The sequence below is a fragment of the Drosophila gunungcola genome, assembly GCF_025200985.1.
Source record: "Drosophila gunungcola strain Sukarami chromosome 2R unlocalized genomic scaffold, Dgunungcola_SK_2 000012F, whole genome shotgun sequence".
In the NCBI taxonomy this organism is placed as follows: domain Eukaryota; kingdom Metazoa; phylum Arthropoda; class Insecta; order Diptera; family Drosophilidae; genus Drosophila; species Drosophila gunungcola.
This window is the reverse complement of record NW_026453170.1, coordinates 729469-746109: the sequence shown is the minus strand read 5'-3', so window position 1 is coordinate 746109 and position 16641 is coordinate 729469. Positions and strand designations below refer to the sequence as shown.

General features: G+C 44.0%; 3 protein-coding genes across 4 annotated transcripts; 1 reads left to right on the top strand and 2 right to left on the bottom strand.

The window, feature by feature from the left end:
• Positions 1-193: 193 nt before the first annotated feature.
• LOC128255860 (uncharacterized) lies at positions 194-3443 on the top strand. The gene is made up of 7 exons (XM_052985661.1): positions 194-458; positions 519-1077; positions 1131-1261; positions 1327-1541; positions 1598-1800; positions 1860-2590; positions 2649-3443. Exons 1-7 carry the CDS (start codon positions 295-297, stop codon positions 3415-3417), a joined length of 2772 nt encoding a protein of 923 aa, XP_052841621.1. The 5' UTR covers positions 194-294; the 3' UTR covers positions 3418-3443.
• LOC128255861 (origin recognition complex subunit 1) lies at positions 3342-6712 on the bottom strand. The gene is made up of 3 exons (XM_052985662.1): positions 5186-6712; positions 4230-5111; positions 3342-4162 (listed from the first exon to the last, which is right to left on the bottom strand). Exons 1-3 carry the CDS (start codon positions 6477-6479, stop codon positions 3573-3575), a joined length of 2766 nt encoding a protein of 921 aa, XP_052841622.1. The 5' UTR covers positions 6480-6712; the 3' UTR covers positions 3342-3572.
• Positions 6713-7457: 745 nt separating this feature from the next.
• Positions 7458-16447, bottom strand: LOC128255872 (uncharacterized). Of its 2 annotated transcripts, none has more exons than XM_052985679.1 (3): positions 16304-16447; positions 8982-9800; positions 7458-8420 (listed from the first exon to the last, which is right to left on the bottom strand). In XM_052985679.1, the coding sequence occupies exons 2-3, from the start codon at positions 9707-9709 to the stop codon at positions 8003-8005; spliced, it is 1146 nt and encodes a 381-aa protein (XP_052841639.1). In that variant the 5' UTR covers positions 9710-9800; positions 16304-16447; the 3' UTR covers positions 7458-8002. The 2 variants fall into 2 exon arrangements, with proteins under 2 accessions (XP_052841639.1, XP_052841638.1); XM_052985678.1 differs by lacking the exon at positions 16304-16447 and adding an exon at positions 12230-12482.
• Between the last annotated feature and the right edge of the window lie 194 nt (positions 16448-16641).

Below are 16641 nucleotides of genomic sequence, written 5' to 3'. Positions count from 1 at the left end.
TTATTTTGAAACATCTATATCATGGTATATATTTTTTATAACTATGAGTACCAAAAATATCCAATGGAAAATATTTTAATATCAAGTTAGGTCTATAGGCCCTTTAAATTTAAAATAGAGAGTTTTAAAGAACCCCTTTTATTTACGACCATGGAAAGTCGATGCATCCCCTATCGATAACACTGTGCGCCTATCGATAACCTGTGTTTATATTTTTCTTCCAGCTGACAGGCGGTAAATTTTGGAATTGTGGTTAATTCGGTGGAGCGCGGAACTTTCGATGAAAACAAGAAGATGGAGCAGCACAAGAGTCGGCTGGTTTACACCATCGGCATGCTCACACTGTTCCTGAGCGGGGCCGTGTTTTTCCTGATCGGCTTCTTCCCGGCCTCCTATTCTATGGCGGAGGACCCGGGCACCGTGCCCGGTGGCAGGCCCACAACTTTGCACGGCGTTGAGTGAGTAGCGAGCTGATAGTTGCGTGAGATAAGACTGATAACGCCCGATACCCTTTGCAGACTGACGCCCCCGCCACCTGCCTACGGTTCCTTCATACTGTTCCTGGTCGATGCGCTGCGCGACGACTTTCCCGATGCCACGTCCATGCCGGTGGCTCATTCTAGGGCCTGCGAGAAGCTCACCCTCCATGTGGACATACCGACGGTGACGATGCCACGCCTGAAGAGCATCACCACCGGCACCCTGTCCAACTTCATCGACATTGCCCTGAACGTGGGCCACACGGAGCAGCTGCAGGACTCCTTGTTGCACCGCCTGAATCAACGGAACAAGGTGGTTTCCTTCGCCGGTGACCACACCTGGGTAAAGCTCTTTCCCAGCGAGTTCACGCGGCATGCCGACAACCACGATTCCTTTTACGTAAACGATTTCTATGAGGGCGATAGAAATGTGACCACTACACTAGAATCGGAGTTGGAGCTCAGCGACTGGTCTCTGCTCATTCTACACTATCTGGGCCTGGACCACATTGGCCATGTTGAGGGCAACGCCAGTCCTCGGGTGCCCCTCAAGCTTAAGGAAATGGATGAGGCGGTGCAGAAGATATTGGACCACAAGGTGAGATCATTAATACCATAATGTTCAGGGAAGTTAATAAATCGTTTTTGTAGAATTTTCCCAACTATTTCCTCATGCTGACGGGGGATCATGGCATGGCGGATGGCGGAGGACATGGCGGCAATACACCAGCCGAAACTCTGGTGCCCCTATATCTGTATTCAAACAACTGCAGCAAGGCCACGTAAGTAGCATTTGAAATCAAGCTGGGAGACATATCGCTATTTTTATTTCATTAATTGCGTATAGATCCGGCACAAAACGCTATAACCAAATTGACCTGGCGCCCACTCTGTCGGTGCTGCTGTCTGTTGAGATACCCACTCCCTCCATTGGCTGCCTGATCCCAGAGATGCTGCAGACGTTGCCCCTGGAGCACCAGATGTACGCCTACTTCTACAACGCGCACCATTTGCTCAACAAGGCGCGAGTGAAGTTCGGGCACGACAGGGTCCACCGGAGTGGTGAGTAGACGGTCTTCCGCTGTGATTTTTTAAAGCTAACGTTTATAATCCTACAGACTACTACACCTGGTATCAGAATGCCACCTTGTTGCACAAAAAGCTACTGCAGGATAGTGGAGGTGGAGCTAGCCAGGTGTATCAAGTCCAAGCCAAGCTCAACTACATGCGGGTGGCCCGCGAAATTTCCGGGCTGCTCTCCGAGTCCCTGGTAAAGTTTGACTACGGATTTATAGCGTTAGGACTCGCCTTGACCACAGCGGTAGGTTTTAGAGTTAGCTTAAATTAGCCTACTATAGTACAGTGAGCTTCAACTTCCAGACATCCCTTCATATTGTGATCAGCGTGCTGTACTTGGATCTCACAGAGCAGCTTCAGCTGGACAGCTTAAAAGCGGGGCAGTTTTTGGTTTCTGCGGTTGCGGCTGTGCTTTTAAATGTGACTAGCCATGCTTTGGACATCATCCTGACCAGTTCCATGCTCCAGAGCGTTCTACTAACGATACCCATTGCCATCGCTGTTTATCTAACAATCGATGTGGCGCAGGCGCTGCTTAAGATTGCACTACCTCCGCTATACACACGTCGCCTGAGGATCTCCATTCCGTTGCCGATACCTCTGCTAGTTTGTTTTGCTATTCGCACCCTGACTCTTGGTTCCTCCTCGTTCATTGAGTTCGAGTATAAGACCTGGTATTACCTGGGTAATACCCTCATCCTGCTGACAGCCTTTCGAACGCTGCGACGGCGCATCACCAAAACCAATGTGGAACTGGATGGCCGGCATCTGTACACCGTCGCATCGACATGTCTGTGGCAGATGCGCAAAGTGTTCGTGATGCTCATGCTGCTCACACTGATGCGCTACATCCACAGGCTGCAAGCCATCAGGAGCACCATCATGATATTCTCCCTGCTGCTGCTCTGGGCACGCCTTCACCGTCACAGCCAGTTGCCGCAGTCGGTGGCCAGTGGTGCAGCTTTGTGTATGGTTTACTGCTTTCGCGGACTAAACGGCCAGGTGCATTTCTTCGAGATGCCTCCGTATATGGCGTAGGTTCAATCCAGCTACTCAAAATTAGCCTTAACTAACCACTTTTTAAATTTCCAGAGCAAAACTCATGGTGCCCACGTTGGTGGTGTTCTGGTGCTGCCTGGCCTTGGTTCTAGTGCTGGGTTATAGGGCGGCGCTGCCTCAAACGCAAAGGTTCGCTGATGAGCCGCCCACGGTCGCGTTGCTGCAGTTGCTCCAGACGAACCTGACCAGCTCCCTGCTGCTGGCTGCTCTTTTGCAGAAGGTTCCGAATATCCTACTGTTGCCCATGCTGCTCGTGGCCCTGCAGCAAACCTATAAGCTGTGCGATGTTTTCGGGACCAGTGCCCGCAAGTTCTCTGTGCGGTTGGTGCATGTGTACAAGATCATCATGACCATATTTCTGGCCAGGATGTTCTTCTTCTTCCAGGGCAACTCGAACAGCTTGTCCACCATTGACCTGACGCCCGGTTACATCGGGCAGACTAGTTACAACCCGGCCGTCGTGGGCCTCTTCGTCACCCTCAACACGTTCGGTGCCGAGATTCATGCATTCCTATATCTAGTTGTCCATACGCTGCGCTCGGATCTGCGTAGTGTGGGCATCATGCAGCTGCAGCCGCCATACTCCATCGCCGCAGATTCACTGATAGCTCCGCTCTACGCCGCGCTGGTCATGTTGCCTGCGGCCTTCTACCTCTGCCTGATGGTTGGCTTTCGCTACCACCTCTTCATCTATTCCGTCTTTTCCCCAAAAGTACTCTACGACTGTTACACTGTTCTGGTGTTTTATTTGGTATTTTTAGTAACGAGTTTGTACTTTAAATTGTTTAAACATGACGCTTAAATAAGAATTAATTTAAAAACGCTTAAGCTATTACAATGTTGTGGATAATTAACTAGTAAGTGAATGATTCCTTAAATTAAATGAAGGTCAAAATGTAAAAAATTGTTTCAGGTGTTGGCTAAGAATCGCCCACTCCTTTGCTCTTGAATGCTCAGTCAGTTGGCCACATCTCCCACACGAAGGGCATAGTGAATGTCATCGGCGCTGACGTTGAGCAGGATTTTCTGGAAGAGATCGTTGCGCGAGTGCTCGCTGATGATGAGTCGTTCGGCGCCCAGCTTAGCACACACGCGAAGTGCACGTCCTGGTGGAGGAGTGGTCACGCCCATGAAGGCAGCAATGGTCTCCACCTGCAGGTAGACGCCCATGAAGGTAGTCTCCTCGACTCCGGTGCGTGTGACCTCCGCAGCGACCGCCTGCAGAAAGATCTGCTCCAGCCGCGAGCAGTTTTTGATGGCCTGCACCTTGGCGCTGGCTATCATCTCCGCCAAAGCCTGTTGCACGTGCAGCATGGTCACGCACTTAACCAATGCGGTATCGGCGATTTCCGTGGCCCGCCGGCAAATGTCCAGAGCTCGACGAGCGTCACCGGAGACGGCGGCCACCTTGCGAGCCACCAGCTGCACGGCCTCGCCCTTAAAGGCCTCCGATCCACCCAAACGGGCGGTGACGATCTCCTGCAGCTGCTTGTGGCTGTACGGCTGGTAGGTGAGTCGGGTCAGTCCTAGACGAGAGGTGACTTTGCCTGCAGGAAAAAGGGGTATTGATATTTAGAGGATGAACATGTACCTAGTTCGAAAAGTTTGACTTACCCATTAGCAGGCGCTCCGGCAAATCCATGGTGTTGGCAATAGTGACTACCACCAGTTTGGCCGCCGATTTGGTGGGCCAGTCAAGCAGGTTATACACCACATCCTGGCGCCGGTTGCACAAGATGTCCAGCTCATCAACCAGCAGCACAGTGGTGACTCTTCGCGGTGCCGGAGTCGTGAAGCGCTTCTCCAGCAAGGAATGCGCCTGCTCCCAGGACACAGTCTTGCCCGTGAGCTGCTTGTAGATCTGCACGTAAGCCTGGCGCGGCTCCGTCAGCCGCATGCCGTTAATCTCCAGGAACTCGAAGGTGGGCAGCTCGTTCTGATTGGCCATGCGCTGCAGGGTGCGTATGACGCCGGTCACAGTGGCTGTTTTGCCAGTGCCCGGAACTCCGGACACATACATGCAGCCTCCGCACTGGTCCTGGATCTTGCCCTCCAGGAAGGCGTAGATGTTCTCGAACTCCCGTTCGCGGCAGGGCAGACTTTTGGGCACCACGGACACGTGAAGCTGTTCGCGTGCAAGCTGCAGTTCCGATTTGCTGGCGTCCTTTGCCGGACGGTCCGTACGCTGCTGCATGCTGGGACTGAGCTCGCCGGCCCGGATCTTCTTCATCTTCTGCGAGGGCGTCATCGGGGCAGCCGTTGTGGTTGCTATCCCCTTGCTGGGAGTCGCCGCTGGCTTGGTCGTGGTGCTGGAACGACGCGGTCGCGTAGGCGTCTTTTGGACTGACTTCTTTGGCGAATAGTCCTCGTCGGAGTCCTGGATGGTTTTCTTACTCGGCCGCCCTCTTTTCGGTGTGGATATGACCTCATCTTCCTTGAAAACGCGCTGCTCCACAATGTTCGACAGATGAATACTACGTCTCGGCGTGCCCTCGGCTAAAAGAATCGATCGAAAACACTTTGAACTTAATATCCTTGATGAGATTAGCATTAATATATCTGCCACTTACCCAATCGACTGGTGGCTGACTTCAGGATGCTCTTGCGCCTTGTCGAAGGCGTCAGTTCTGTGCCGGCCGCCGGTTCCAGCAGCTCCTTGGACTTCTTGGTGGGCGTGTGGTAGATGTCGCCGTTGGTCAACCCCAATCGCTTGCGTCCCTGGGTACTGGGTGCTTCTGTGGCCACTTCGAGCGACAGCGGGTCTTCGTCCATCGAGGCGAGACGCACGGAACGCCTCCTCTCCGAAATGCGCAGCTTAATCTTCATGTCGTTGGACGGCGTCTTGGGGTCGGGTGTCTGCTGCACAATCGAGTAGTTCAGGCAGTCTGAGTCGGCTGTGGAGTCCGCTCCTCGGTCCAGGCTGAGATTGAGATTGCGCCTTGCGGCCGAAGCGCGGGACTTGGGCGTCTCCACCTTGGCATTCTTTTCGGTGAGTGGAGAGGCCGGTAGATAGTTGGCATTGATCTCGGGGGCCGCTTGCTTCTTCTCCGACAGCCGCACCACACTGCGACCGCCCACGATCTTGATGGGCGACACCTTGTTCTCGCAGTTGAAGTAGTTGACGTCAATGAACTCTACGGAACTGGCCGCTGCCATGGAGGAGCGTCGTCGCTTTTCCAGCGCGGCTTCGCCAGCGGCGGCATCCTTGCGCGCGGAGGCCGACCGCTTGGACTCCTTGTGAGCAGTTAGGGATTTGCGAGAGGAACGGGCTTTTTCCTCTGGCTGCTCCAGGTGGATTTCCAGGGGAATCAAGTGATAGGTCCGCTTCACCCGGACGAACCGGTACCGACTGACAAACATGGGGCAGGTCGTGGTCTTAAGTTTGCCGCAGTGGCGCTTGAGGATCCCCTGCGCGGAGGACTGCGATGTGCCTTCCAGGACGATGCACTTGCGGTAGATGGCGCCGAGGGCCACGTCGTTGTCGTACGGCCGATGCTCCTCGATCACTTCCAGGCTGAAGTCGATGGCCACGTTGTCGTCGTCGAACTTTTTGTGCGGAATGGCCGTTGGCCAGGAGTACCACTGGACGATGGCGCGGTAGGGTTCGCGGTCGGTCACCTCGCGCAGCTCGTACATGTGCAGGATCCGGGCCACGTCGCATCCGGCCACTGTGTCCGGCTCGGCTGCATCCGCGTTGGACACCAATATGAAGTCGCCCACAGTCAAAGTGAGCGGGCCGTAGATGCACTTCTGGTAGAAGTAAACGTTCTTGTGCTCGAGATTCTTCAACGGCGGCAGTATGTCTTGGCCTCCGATCCACTTCACCTGCTGGCCCACACTGAGCGCGTTCTCTTTGTTAACCATCGCGATGCGAATTCGCTATCTGTCGAGTTGACAATTCACCAACGTCAGCAATTAGTTAATTGGGTTCCTGATCTACTTTCTGGCATTTAGGTCTCGCTCTTCCTCTTCCTCGATCAGCTTGCCGCGGTTTACGGTTTTTGGCGCAATTCCGCTGACGGCGTGTTTCAACACTAAATGTGCGTGAAGGAACCTGCCAACCTGGTATCTTTGGGACAACAAGGTTGCCACAATTTTCAATTTAAATAGTTGAAGAAAACCCGCCAATTTGTAGAAAGTCAGTAACTATAAAGTTTACTATTTTAAAAAACTACAAGCTTTTGGTTTCCCATATCTTTGGAAAAGTTTAAAAAATAAAAAATAAAATTGTTTGCTAAATTAAACTTAATCTTGATTTACTTGGCCAGCAAAATGTTATTATTTAATTTAATAATTAATCTGCTCGATTTTCGGAATGTTTCTAGCTAAAATCAATTTTCAAATCACACATTTTAATGGATCGTTTCGGACAAAAAATAGACTATTAAACAGTTTTGAGAAACTCAAAGCGGAAATTACAAAGTTTTAAAAATTATATTTTTAACCGCTATTTTGATAGCAAAAATATCTAATCAACGCTGAATACGAATATTTTTGTTCTTATTTTTAATTTGAATAATTCCATATTTTTTAATACTCTTCACCAAATAGTCGACTAGCAACGCTTTGAGTTTCGCTAGGCACGCAACGATTTGTGGATAATTTTTTTTAAATAAACATGCGCTATAATTTGCATGCTTAATCCCATAGCTTCAGCTCGTATAGCTTCCGAGATCTCGACGATAATATGGATAGACATACTTATCAACAAATATTCCATATTTCTCTACAAGAGAAAGTTGTCATATGTATCTAATCGAATTGATTGAAATTGCGAAGTACTGCTCCTAAACCAAAATCCAGCAAAGGCAGATTTCGTAGACCTTGAGCAGACCCAATGCATTGATAGTTCATGGTTTTTATTTGTGAATAAGAGTAGAGAGTATAATGTTGGGTACGTAATGAGTACAAACATCAAGCAATTGAATCAAACATTTTGCATCGCATGCATAACAATTTTGTATATAGTATGTATAACATTTATTTTGTAATCCGCTTCTGCTTGGGGTACTAAATCGAAAATCATAGAAGAAGCATGTCCGGATCTCGACTCCGGCTAATATGGTGATGTGTCGGTGACTTTGCGAAAGTAAAATCATGGGATTGGGTTTGCTTACAAATAAAATAAATCACAATCTATATGTACATAATACTAAAATTGCTTAGAACGCTAAATCAATGAAACGAGGAGGTCGTCTGCAGTCCAAAAAATTAAGGTAACAAAACAATGACCGGCTACAAAATAAGCACAACTTTGAATACGCTTCGAGAGTGTTGCAGGTTGCAGTGTTTTGTGGGTGTTTCTCTGAATACAGCTAACAGATATCCATATTGAATGAGTTAATGCCTTGATGCGAATTCGCTCCTCAATCGCTCCGGCAATCCGCCTACTCTATGTCGTGGAAGCGGAGTATGGCGCGTCCGGGGATCTCGGAGTTGCACAGCTTTGCAATGACCTCGGCGGCCTGCTCGCAGGGGAACACTGAGTGCGGCGGCGGCTCGATCTTCTTGCTGGCCACCAGCTCCACCACCTCCGCCAGCTGCTCGGCGGTGCCGTTCGAGATGGCGATGATCTCCTGCTGGTACTGCTCCGACAGCCGCGAGAACTTGGGCAGCAGCTTCTCGGCCACCTCGTCGCTGATCAGGACCACGCCGCCCTTGGACAGGCAGTGCATCGAGCGGTGCAGGCTCCTGGAGGTTGTGCCGAAGTCGATCACCACGTCCACGGCTCCTCCACACACGTCCTTGGTGCGCTCGATGAGCTGCGGCTCGTACAGGCATTCGTTCCACTGCACCACACTGACACTGAGGAGGTAAATAAATAAAGGTGTTAGATTAATCGCTGATTACTATTTTAGGTATTTCAATTAAATTGTTTTCACCGGGGCAACAAAACTACAAATCAGTTGGGTTAGTAATATTAACTGATGTTTTGAGGTACAATTCCTTGTTTGTAATACAAGCATTTGATACATTTTTAGCCGAAACGGAAGCTGATTAAGTAATTTTATTTTTTTTAATTTAGGGTCTGGCATATATTCACGTTTTTATTTAAATTTGTCGGTTAAGAAAAACAGATCAAAAACTCGTTACCCCTAAGATTACTTCAGTTTAATATAAAGCATTGTAACGAAAATAAATAAATTATTAATAAAATATACTTGGTAAACAGGTGTATTGGTCTATATGGTAAATAGTGTTTAAAATAGAGTATTTTTAATGTTTCGACTTTATACATCAAGTACAAAATTATGTACATATCTCGAATCAAGATTAATTAAGCTGGAGCTACTGATTTAGCAAGGCCCTTAAACTTTATTAAAAAAAAATGTATGTGTGCAGCCAGGAACTGCTGTCTCTACTTACTTTTTGATCTCTGTGGCCAGGCGGAAGCCCTCGTCCCTGAGACTGGCCACTGTGATGTCCACGTTGTCGGCTCCAGTCGTGGCGAAGTGATAGGAGGCGATGCGCACGGCCCAGAGCGCCAGTCCGCCGGTGCCCACGATCAGGATCTTGGGCTTCCGCTTCGGCTCTGTGGCAGCCCGCTGGCTGAGGATCTGTGTGACCACCGCCTGGGCCTTGAAGACGGCGTTCCAGGCGAGCAGGGCGCCCGTCGGCAGCATGGCGGCCACCTCCATGGGCAGGCTGTCGGGGATCGGCACCACGTGCTTCAGGTCCGGCACCACGAGCAGCTCGGCATAGCCGGCTGGGGCCTCGTCGAACGGGTACACGATCACGCGCTGCCCAATGTGCAGACCTCGGCTGTTGGCCTCCGTGATCTCCGAGCCCAGGGACTCGATCACGCCGGCCACCTCGAAGCCGGGAAAGAAGGACCCCTCCCGGATGCCCTGGTGTGCGGGCGATGACATCGAGCTCACCGGCGGACAGTAGTCGCTCAGCTCGGATGACACCGACGACATGCTGGTGATGGAGTTGGAGCGGTCGCGACGCCGGTAGCAGGCTCCGGCGCACACGATCCTGATCCTGGCGCCCATGGCTGGCGTGTCCTCGATGGGCACGAAGAAGTTGAAGACGCAGTTCTTGGCGCCCGGGCCGGGCGACTCAATTGACACTTGGCGGCACAGCTTGTTCATGTTGTGTGGATTGTGGTGATCGGGATCCGTCGGCGGCAGATCGGAAGTCAGGGACAGTGAGTTCAACGTCAACGAGGTATCTGTTGTTCCGCTGCAAGCACACAAAGGAATGGGTAATATGTTCATTAGATTTATTCTATTTTTTGGACTAAAAGACTAAAAATAAGTATGTCTGTATGTGCATACGTATTTATACATATATGATGGTCAATAAACTTTTTTGGCCTTGCTTACAAAAAAAAATATATAATAAGTTCGCTATGCATTTTTCATATTTATTAATTACCACCTTAATTTATGATTAGAACCTGCGACACCTTGGACCAAAAAGGTAAATATTTTAACCGTATTCATTTTGGTTTTCTGTTTAGACAATATATCATGATCTTATTCATTAAATAACAAGAAAGGAAGCAAACTTCGGCAAGCCGAAGTTTATATACCCTTGCAGCTATGTCTAAAAACATTGAAGCAATGATGATTTGCAGCTCATTATTAGGTAGTTATTTTATATAATTTTATTATTTCTATTGGAGCTATATGATATAGTAGTCCTATTTTGATGAACTTTTAACCGTAATTCTGAAATATTTATCCATTACTATATGTCGAAGAACGAAAAATTTAAAAACACCAAAGTTATAATTTTTTTTTATTTACTTTTATGATTGTTCCTATGGGAGCTATATGTTATAGTCGTCCGATTTTGATGAAATTTAAACCGTAATTCTGAAATATTTAACCATTACTATATCTCGAAGAACTAAAAAAAAAATTAAAAAACAGAAAAGTTATAATTTTTTTTCATTTATTTTTCCGATTGTTCCTATGGGAGCTATATGCTATAGTCGTCCGATTTTGATAAATTTAAATCATAATTCTGAAATATTAAACCATTACTAAATGTCGAAGAACTAAAAAAAAAATTAAAAAACAGCAAAGTTATAATTTTTTTTCATTTATTTTTCCGATTGTTCCTATGGGAGCTATATGCTATAGTCGTCCGATTTTGATGAAATTTAAACCGTAAATCGGAAATATTTACTATATGTTGAAGAACCAAACAAAAAATTAAAAAACAGCAAAGTTATAATTTTTTTTCATTTATTTTTCCGATTGTTCCTATGGAAGCTATATGCTATAGTCGTCCGATCCGGCTCGTTCCGACTTATATACTACCTGCAATAGAAAGACAACTTTTGGGAAAGTTTCATGCAGATAGCTTAAAAACTGAGAGACTAGTTTGCATATAACGGACGGACAGACGGACGGACAGACGGACATGGCTAGATCGACTCTACTAGTGATGCTGATCAAGAATATATATACTTTATAGGGTCGGAAACGTCTCCTTCACTGCGTTGCAAACTTCTGACTGAAATTATAATACCCTCTGCAAGGGTATAAAAACAATACTCATATACCTTAGAAAAACTGCAAGGCATTAGTGGTCAAACTTGAATTCTAAGACATCAGGCTTTTCTTAGACTGTCCCTTCGTCCAAAACGTACCAAAAACTGACTTGATACATATGTGCATACGCAGGTATATAGCTAACACATATTTATTACATATCCGAGGTCGTGTTGCGTACTTTTCAATAGTTTCAATGCCACAACATGATATGCGAGTTCTGTTTAGTATTCTCGGGCTGTTTTTCCTGTATACACACACTTCAAACGATAATCTCGATTTCATTGCCAGCAACAATTCAACATTTTCCATATAAACAATATTATTGTAGAAAATTTGTGTGTGATGTAATTACAGTTTGCGGAGTGCGCTAATAAAGTACCGCCATATCTGAAAGGTCAGGTGGGCAGGTTTTGACAATACAGAAATATTCTCCGTTTTATTGACAATTTGACACAGCAATCGTCATCTGATACGGATCCTTTCACTTCAATGAGGTGACAAAACCCTCAATTAAAAGATAACTAGTATCGCGGGAATCGGACATTAGATTTGGTTAATATACGAGCAAAGCTAGTAATTTATGGCTCATAAAGTGCCCAGATAAAATGAGTGGGCCAATATCGTTATTAGTCTGGCCCAATGTCTGGCGTTTCAATTAGTGCATATTGCAGACCGATAAGGTATAGTGACAAACGCTCCCCATCCAAAGTGCTGAACCTTTGCCGTATCATAATTTTAACTGAATTGAACACCAAAGATGCGATAATGATGGACTATTAAATTATCATATTTTCCAACAATTAAAGGAAAAAATATTTATTTTTTTTTTAGGTTTACAGAATCAATTGTTCATTCTGTGATTAATCTTTTACTCAAAATTACTAATCTACATCTTGTTTAGTGCATAGCCTTAAGCACTAAATACTCTCATTGGTTTTCGAAAATTTGAATTTTTTATAGTTAGGTTTACTTAAAAAATGTTATAAGAGAAATTCAACGGACATCCTTAAATATTTTCCTTCTTGAACGAATAAGTAAGGTAAGTAATTGACAAACTCGATCACTAGAATTGATAAACTCAATCAGCTTCAATTAATAGTTTACCTTCTTGAACTGAGCAAACTGTGTTGTTGACTGCATATATCGACCGGCATTTTGCTGTCCTTCGTTACACTTCTCTTTGCTTCTATTTTCTTTTGTTTTTTTTTTTTTATATTTATTATTTGTAATGCACTGTTGGTAAGCTGGTTAACACTTTAACTTGTGAATTGAATTGGCTAGATTTTTCTCTTCGCTGCACTCGCTTCGGATATTTTTCTCACGTCTTGACCAGCGCACTTCCAAAGAACATCTGAAGCGTTTTCAGTCGATGCGCCAGCTAAAAAGCAAAAAGCCGGTCACGAAATGGAACGAGTGGAACTCTCTCACAGGCACACGCACACAGCACGCACAGTGGCGCACTAACAAGGGGTTCCTATTTAAAAAAAAAAAACTAAAAACAGCAAAGTTTTTGCTAATAGTCATTATCATAATAACCTTATTTCAATAAAATACTTTTAGATGTTTACTGGTTGAAACCATAAAAAAAGTTGTGGTGAGGTATCAATTACAGGTTGGGAAGTTATTAAAAAAACCTTATTTAAACTTAAATATAACATTTACCGATAAGACCTTAACATTTGATTAAAAAATTTGGTGGCATTGGTTTTAAAAATAAACAAAAAAACAATTCAAATTCAATTTTCCCAATAATAACGATTTCGAATCTTTAAACAACTATGTAAATATCCTTTAACATTTTATCCCCCCCGCCTTTAATAATTCGTACACCACTGGCTGTGCACATACACAGCACGCAGGGAATGCGTGAACATTTCAAATGAGTTTATTCATTTGTTTGCATTGCATGGCCGTATTCGCATCTATAGAAATGCATTTCAATATTTTGTGAATTCAGAGCATTTCATATTTATTAATAGCCGCATTTGGCTACCACTACTGGAAAAAAACAGTATGCCTAAGTAAATTTTTTTTTTTTGCTTTTACCTAAAAAATTTTTCAATGTCCTGAAAACATAAAATCGAACAAGAAAGCAATTAAAGACAATTTTTATTAATTGTTTAATAAAGACCATTTTAAAATTGCAGCTTTCATTTAATGAAAACCAATTTCTTTCCAGTGTATGAGAACGAGATTGTTGTTTATCTTTTGTTTACACATTCGAATTAACACGGAGGACGCAGTAGTAGAGAGAAAAACAAACACACCAAAAGCAGTAATCATAACAATTTAATAGAGAACAACAAATGCATCAGGCCAACGCGTGCGACAGATTTATGGCCAAAACAAAGTTCAGGAGCTGGTCGAAACCCCCTCTTAGAACGGTTCGTTGCCAGGCGGCCGTCAAAGTGTTTATAGAACTTTCGATGACAAAATGTTTTTTAACGAACCGATGCTGTGGGGGCGAATGGGAGGATGCCCCATTAGTCACGTCGGGTTTTTGACGGGTGGCAGATCATCGCCATTCAACTGATAGTTTCCAATTGAAAAAGCTCGTCCCAGTGGAAATAATTGAATTATGTACATACATACTTACAATATGTAATTAAAATGCACTGTGTGTCCCCGATTCGAAAACAAACAAACAAACGAAAATAAACAAACAACTTATTCATACATATGTTAGTATGTATGTATGTATGTATGTATGTACATAAGAACAGATATGTAGATACAACAGACAGGATAAATTCTTTTGGGTGAACGCTTGTGGAGTTCTTGTTTACAATAGCTAGAGGTTTTATTTTGAAATCAAGGGACCAACAGATGGAAGGAACTCTAACTCTTCTACTCCATGTTTTTTTTTTAATTATTCAATATTGTTGCTCTTACTATTAATGTTCCACTGTGCTCTTGCAGTGAGTGCATGAAACTGTGGGCATGCTGTATCTTTGTATGTATCTCTATTTTTTTGCGATTGCTTGATTGTGTTTGTGGAGTGAGGAACGGTGGATGTTTGCATAGTAATGATATGGTCAAAAAGGGGGAGTGGGAGGGGAGCAAGCAAAAACAAAACCAAAGTCATGAACACGTGCTGGCTGCATGATAATCACGCACTGGTTGAGTGGCATTGCAAGAAGGAGAGAGAAATAGCGATGCCAGCTGACGCTCTCTTTTTTGTTGCCACCCTTGTTTTGTTTTCTTTTTCTTCTCTCTCTCTCTCTTACTCTCTCTTTTTGGAGTAACAAATGCACAAATGGAACGCGGAGATACATAGATACATCTTCTTTGTGCGTACCACTTTGTTGTTGTTCTTTGTTTGGCCACACACAGCAAAAACAACGCGTAAATAAAGCGCTATAAATACAACTTACATTTACGCAGTTACATTTTACACATTCGCATCCTGACATGGCCAAAATTTCTCTCATATTTTTGTGTTTAATCAACAGCATTAAATTATGCACTGAAAGTATTTAAATTGGGCTAAGACTTGGTACTGTTAATTTTAAAAAAATTTTAAAAAAAATCAATTTAGTAACCTCAATTAATTTCATATATTAACTAGAGAAAAGATAACATTATAGAAGTCTATTTAATTTGGTGATTAATTTGGAACGATTCATATACAATATTAATTTAGTTTTAATTTTAAATTTTCATGCTTTTCGTCCAGATATCAAAGTTTTATTAACAATATTTAATATTTTTTAAAATTTTAAATTTCACAATTGACATTGAATTTGAATGTGAGTTTTTATATCTTTCTTAAAAGTATACATAAAGTACCAGATAACTATAAAATATATGTACACAGAAGTTATTGGAATACATTGTCGATTGCAAAAGCGAAAGTGCCATTAAAATTCGAAAAGCAAAATAATTAAAAACAATTTGACTTCAATTAAATGCTGCGTTTCGACTCTTTACCAATTAAAATCGGGAGCTAAAGATACATATGTACATATAAACACACATATATCCCCGATCTCCTCATCGCGATCAAAAGATCAGATCACGGACAAAATATTTAGTGAATTATTTATTTATTTATTTGTTATTGCCCCGGCGCTCGCTTGAATTGAAAACATTTGTTGGTCGATTCCAGTCAATTGTATTTAATGACGGAATCAATCAAGTCTAATGATGGATTGGCAATGCAAATTTTGTGGGGTTGTCGCGCCAAAAAATGTGGACCACTGTCGTTTCCCCATACCACCCCGTATTGGAAAATGTCGCCAATTATGCAGCAATGAGACATAAAATTTGATTGCAATTGCAGCCGGCTAACCGGAGTGAACTCTGTGTGAAAAAAAAAAATTAATGCGGCAGGGGTACGGGGAAATCGTGCTATTTTTAGTCCCTTTGTGTGAATGCGATTAATGCCTTCGTTCACAATCGAGATCTGAGTTTCCGACTTTGTTTTTCTTATTTTCTTCGTGTTTCATGTGTGGTACTAATTTACAATCCCTGATTGCGTTTTAATGGGGTTAAATTGTACATACATATGCATATAATATTTGAAGCGTGTTGCGTTAAGTATAACTATAAATTAAGACACGCCACACCCAGATTTCACTAGTATATACGATTTTCTTGTAGATTATATCAAGTAATCAATCAAAGGTTGCCTACCCCAACTTTTAAGAAAATTTCTGAAATAATAAATATCCAATACGATAGTAGTTGGAAGGCCCTGAGCTTAGTGAGCATCATAAGATTTTAGGAACAGGTATCCCCTAGTTGGTATTAAGTGTTTTTTTCGCCAAGTCAAATCTCCGGGTACTGATAACTCAGTGGTCTACGATACGGGAGCTTACTTTTTTGATACTTGTGAAGACACAAACAATCTCAATGATTTACAGGCCACTCGACTGTGTTTTGGATTGGCCCCCATAAGAGTTGTTTACACGCGTTGTTTTTAACGCAGGCCTGGTCCAAGGGTTTGATTGAATATGGGAAAACCTTTTCTTAACATTTTTTCTGTCCAAAACTAGCGTGTGTATGTCCCATTTAAGATCAAAGTCTGGAATTACGCACTATAAAGGTGGACACAATGGCAGCCGGAAAGAAAAGGCTCTCTACCCCAAAAGGGAAGTTGTACCCAAGAAAATGGCAACCTGCACGTATACCACTCCAGGATGCCAATTGCGTAATATGGATTTGTTCACAACTTACCCTTGTAAAAAAGTTAAAAGCGTAGTGTGTTAAAAACACTTCGGCCGTCACTTATCAAAATATGTTATGTTTATTGTTAACTTTAATAGTGGTTATTCAAAACGCTTGGACAGCGCTGCAACTTGGGTACAATATTTTGCGATGCCTTTCGACTGCTTTTATTTGAGGAGCACCGCAGCCGCACGGCGTTTAGCAGGATACGTTTGACTTTGAAGTCTCCTTTGCCGAGTATGGAATAAAGGCAGGGTTTAAGTGTAAATACAAGATCTGAGTCTGCGCAGTCTTTGTTGATGTGAGCGAAGACTTTCTTTGTTGTAACGGAACCGGTTCGTTTGGAT

Excerpts from the sequence above, each read along its gene's own strand:
- LOC128255860 (XM_052985661.1), top strand. The coding sequence starts at position 295 with ATGGAGCAGCACAAGAGTCGGCTGGTTTACACCATCGGCATGCTCACA. Across the intron at positions 459-518 it reads ACAACTTTGCACGGCGTTGA|ACTGACGCCCCCGCCACCTG; the intron begins GTGAGTAGCGAG and ends TACCCTTTGCAG. Across the intron at positions 2,591-2,648 it reads GAGATGCCTCCGTATATGGC|AGCAAAACTCATGGTGCCCA; the intron begins GTAGGTTCAATC and ends TTAAATTTCCAG.
- LOC128255861 (XM_052985662.1), bottom strand. The coding sequence starts at position 6,479 with ATGGTTAACAAAGAGAACGCGCTCAGTGTGGGCCAGCAGGTGAAGTGG. Across the intron at positions 5,112-5,185 it reads GTCAGCCACCAGTCGATTGG|CCGAGGGCACGCCGAGACGT; the intron begins GTAAGTGGCAGA and ends CGATTCTTTTAG. Across the intron at positions 4,163-4,229 it reads GCCGGAGCGCCTGCTAATGG|GCAAAGTCACCTCTCGTCTA; the intron begins GTAAGTCAAACT and ends TTTTTCCTGCAG.
- LOC128255872 (XM_052985678.1), bottom strand. The coding sequence starts at position 12,279 with ATGCCGGTCGATATATGCAGTCAACAACACAGTTTGCTCAGTTCAAGA. Across the intron at positions 9,801-12,229 it reads AGTTTGCTCAGTTCAAGAAG|CGGAACAACAGATACCTCGT; the intron begins GTAAACTATTAA and ends GTGTGCTTGCAG. Across the intron at positions 8,421-8,981 it reads CTGGCCACAGAGATCAAAAA|TGTCAGTGTGGTGCAGTGGA; the intron begins GTAAGTAGAGAC and ends TTACCTCCTCAG.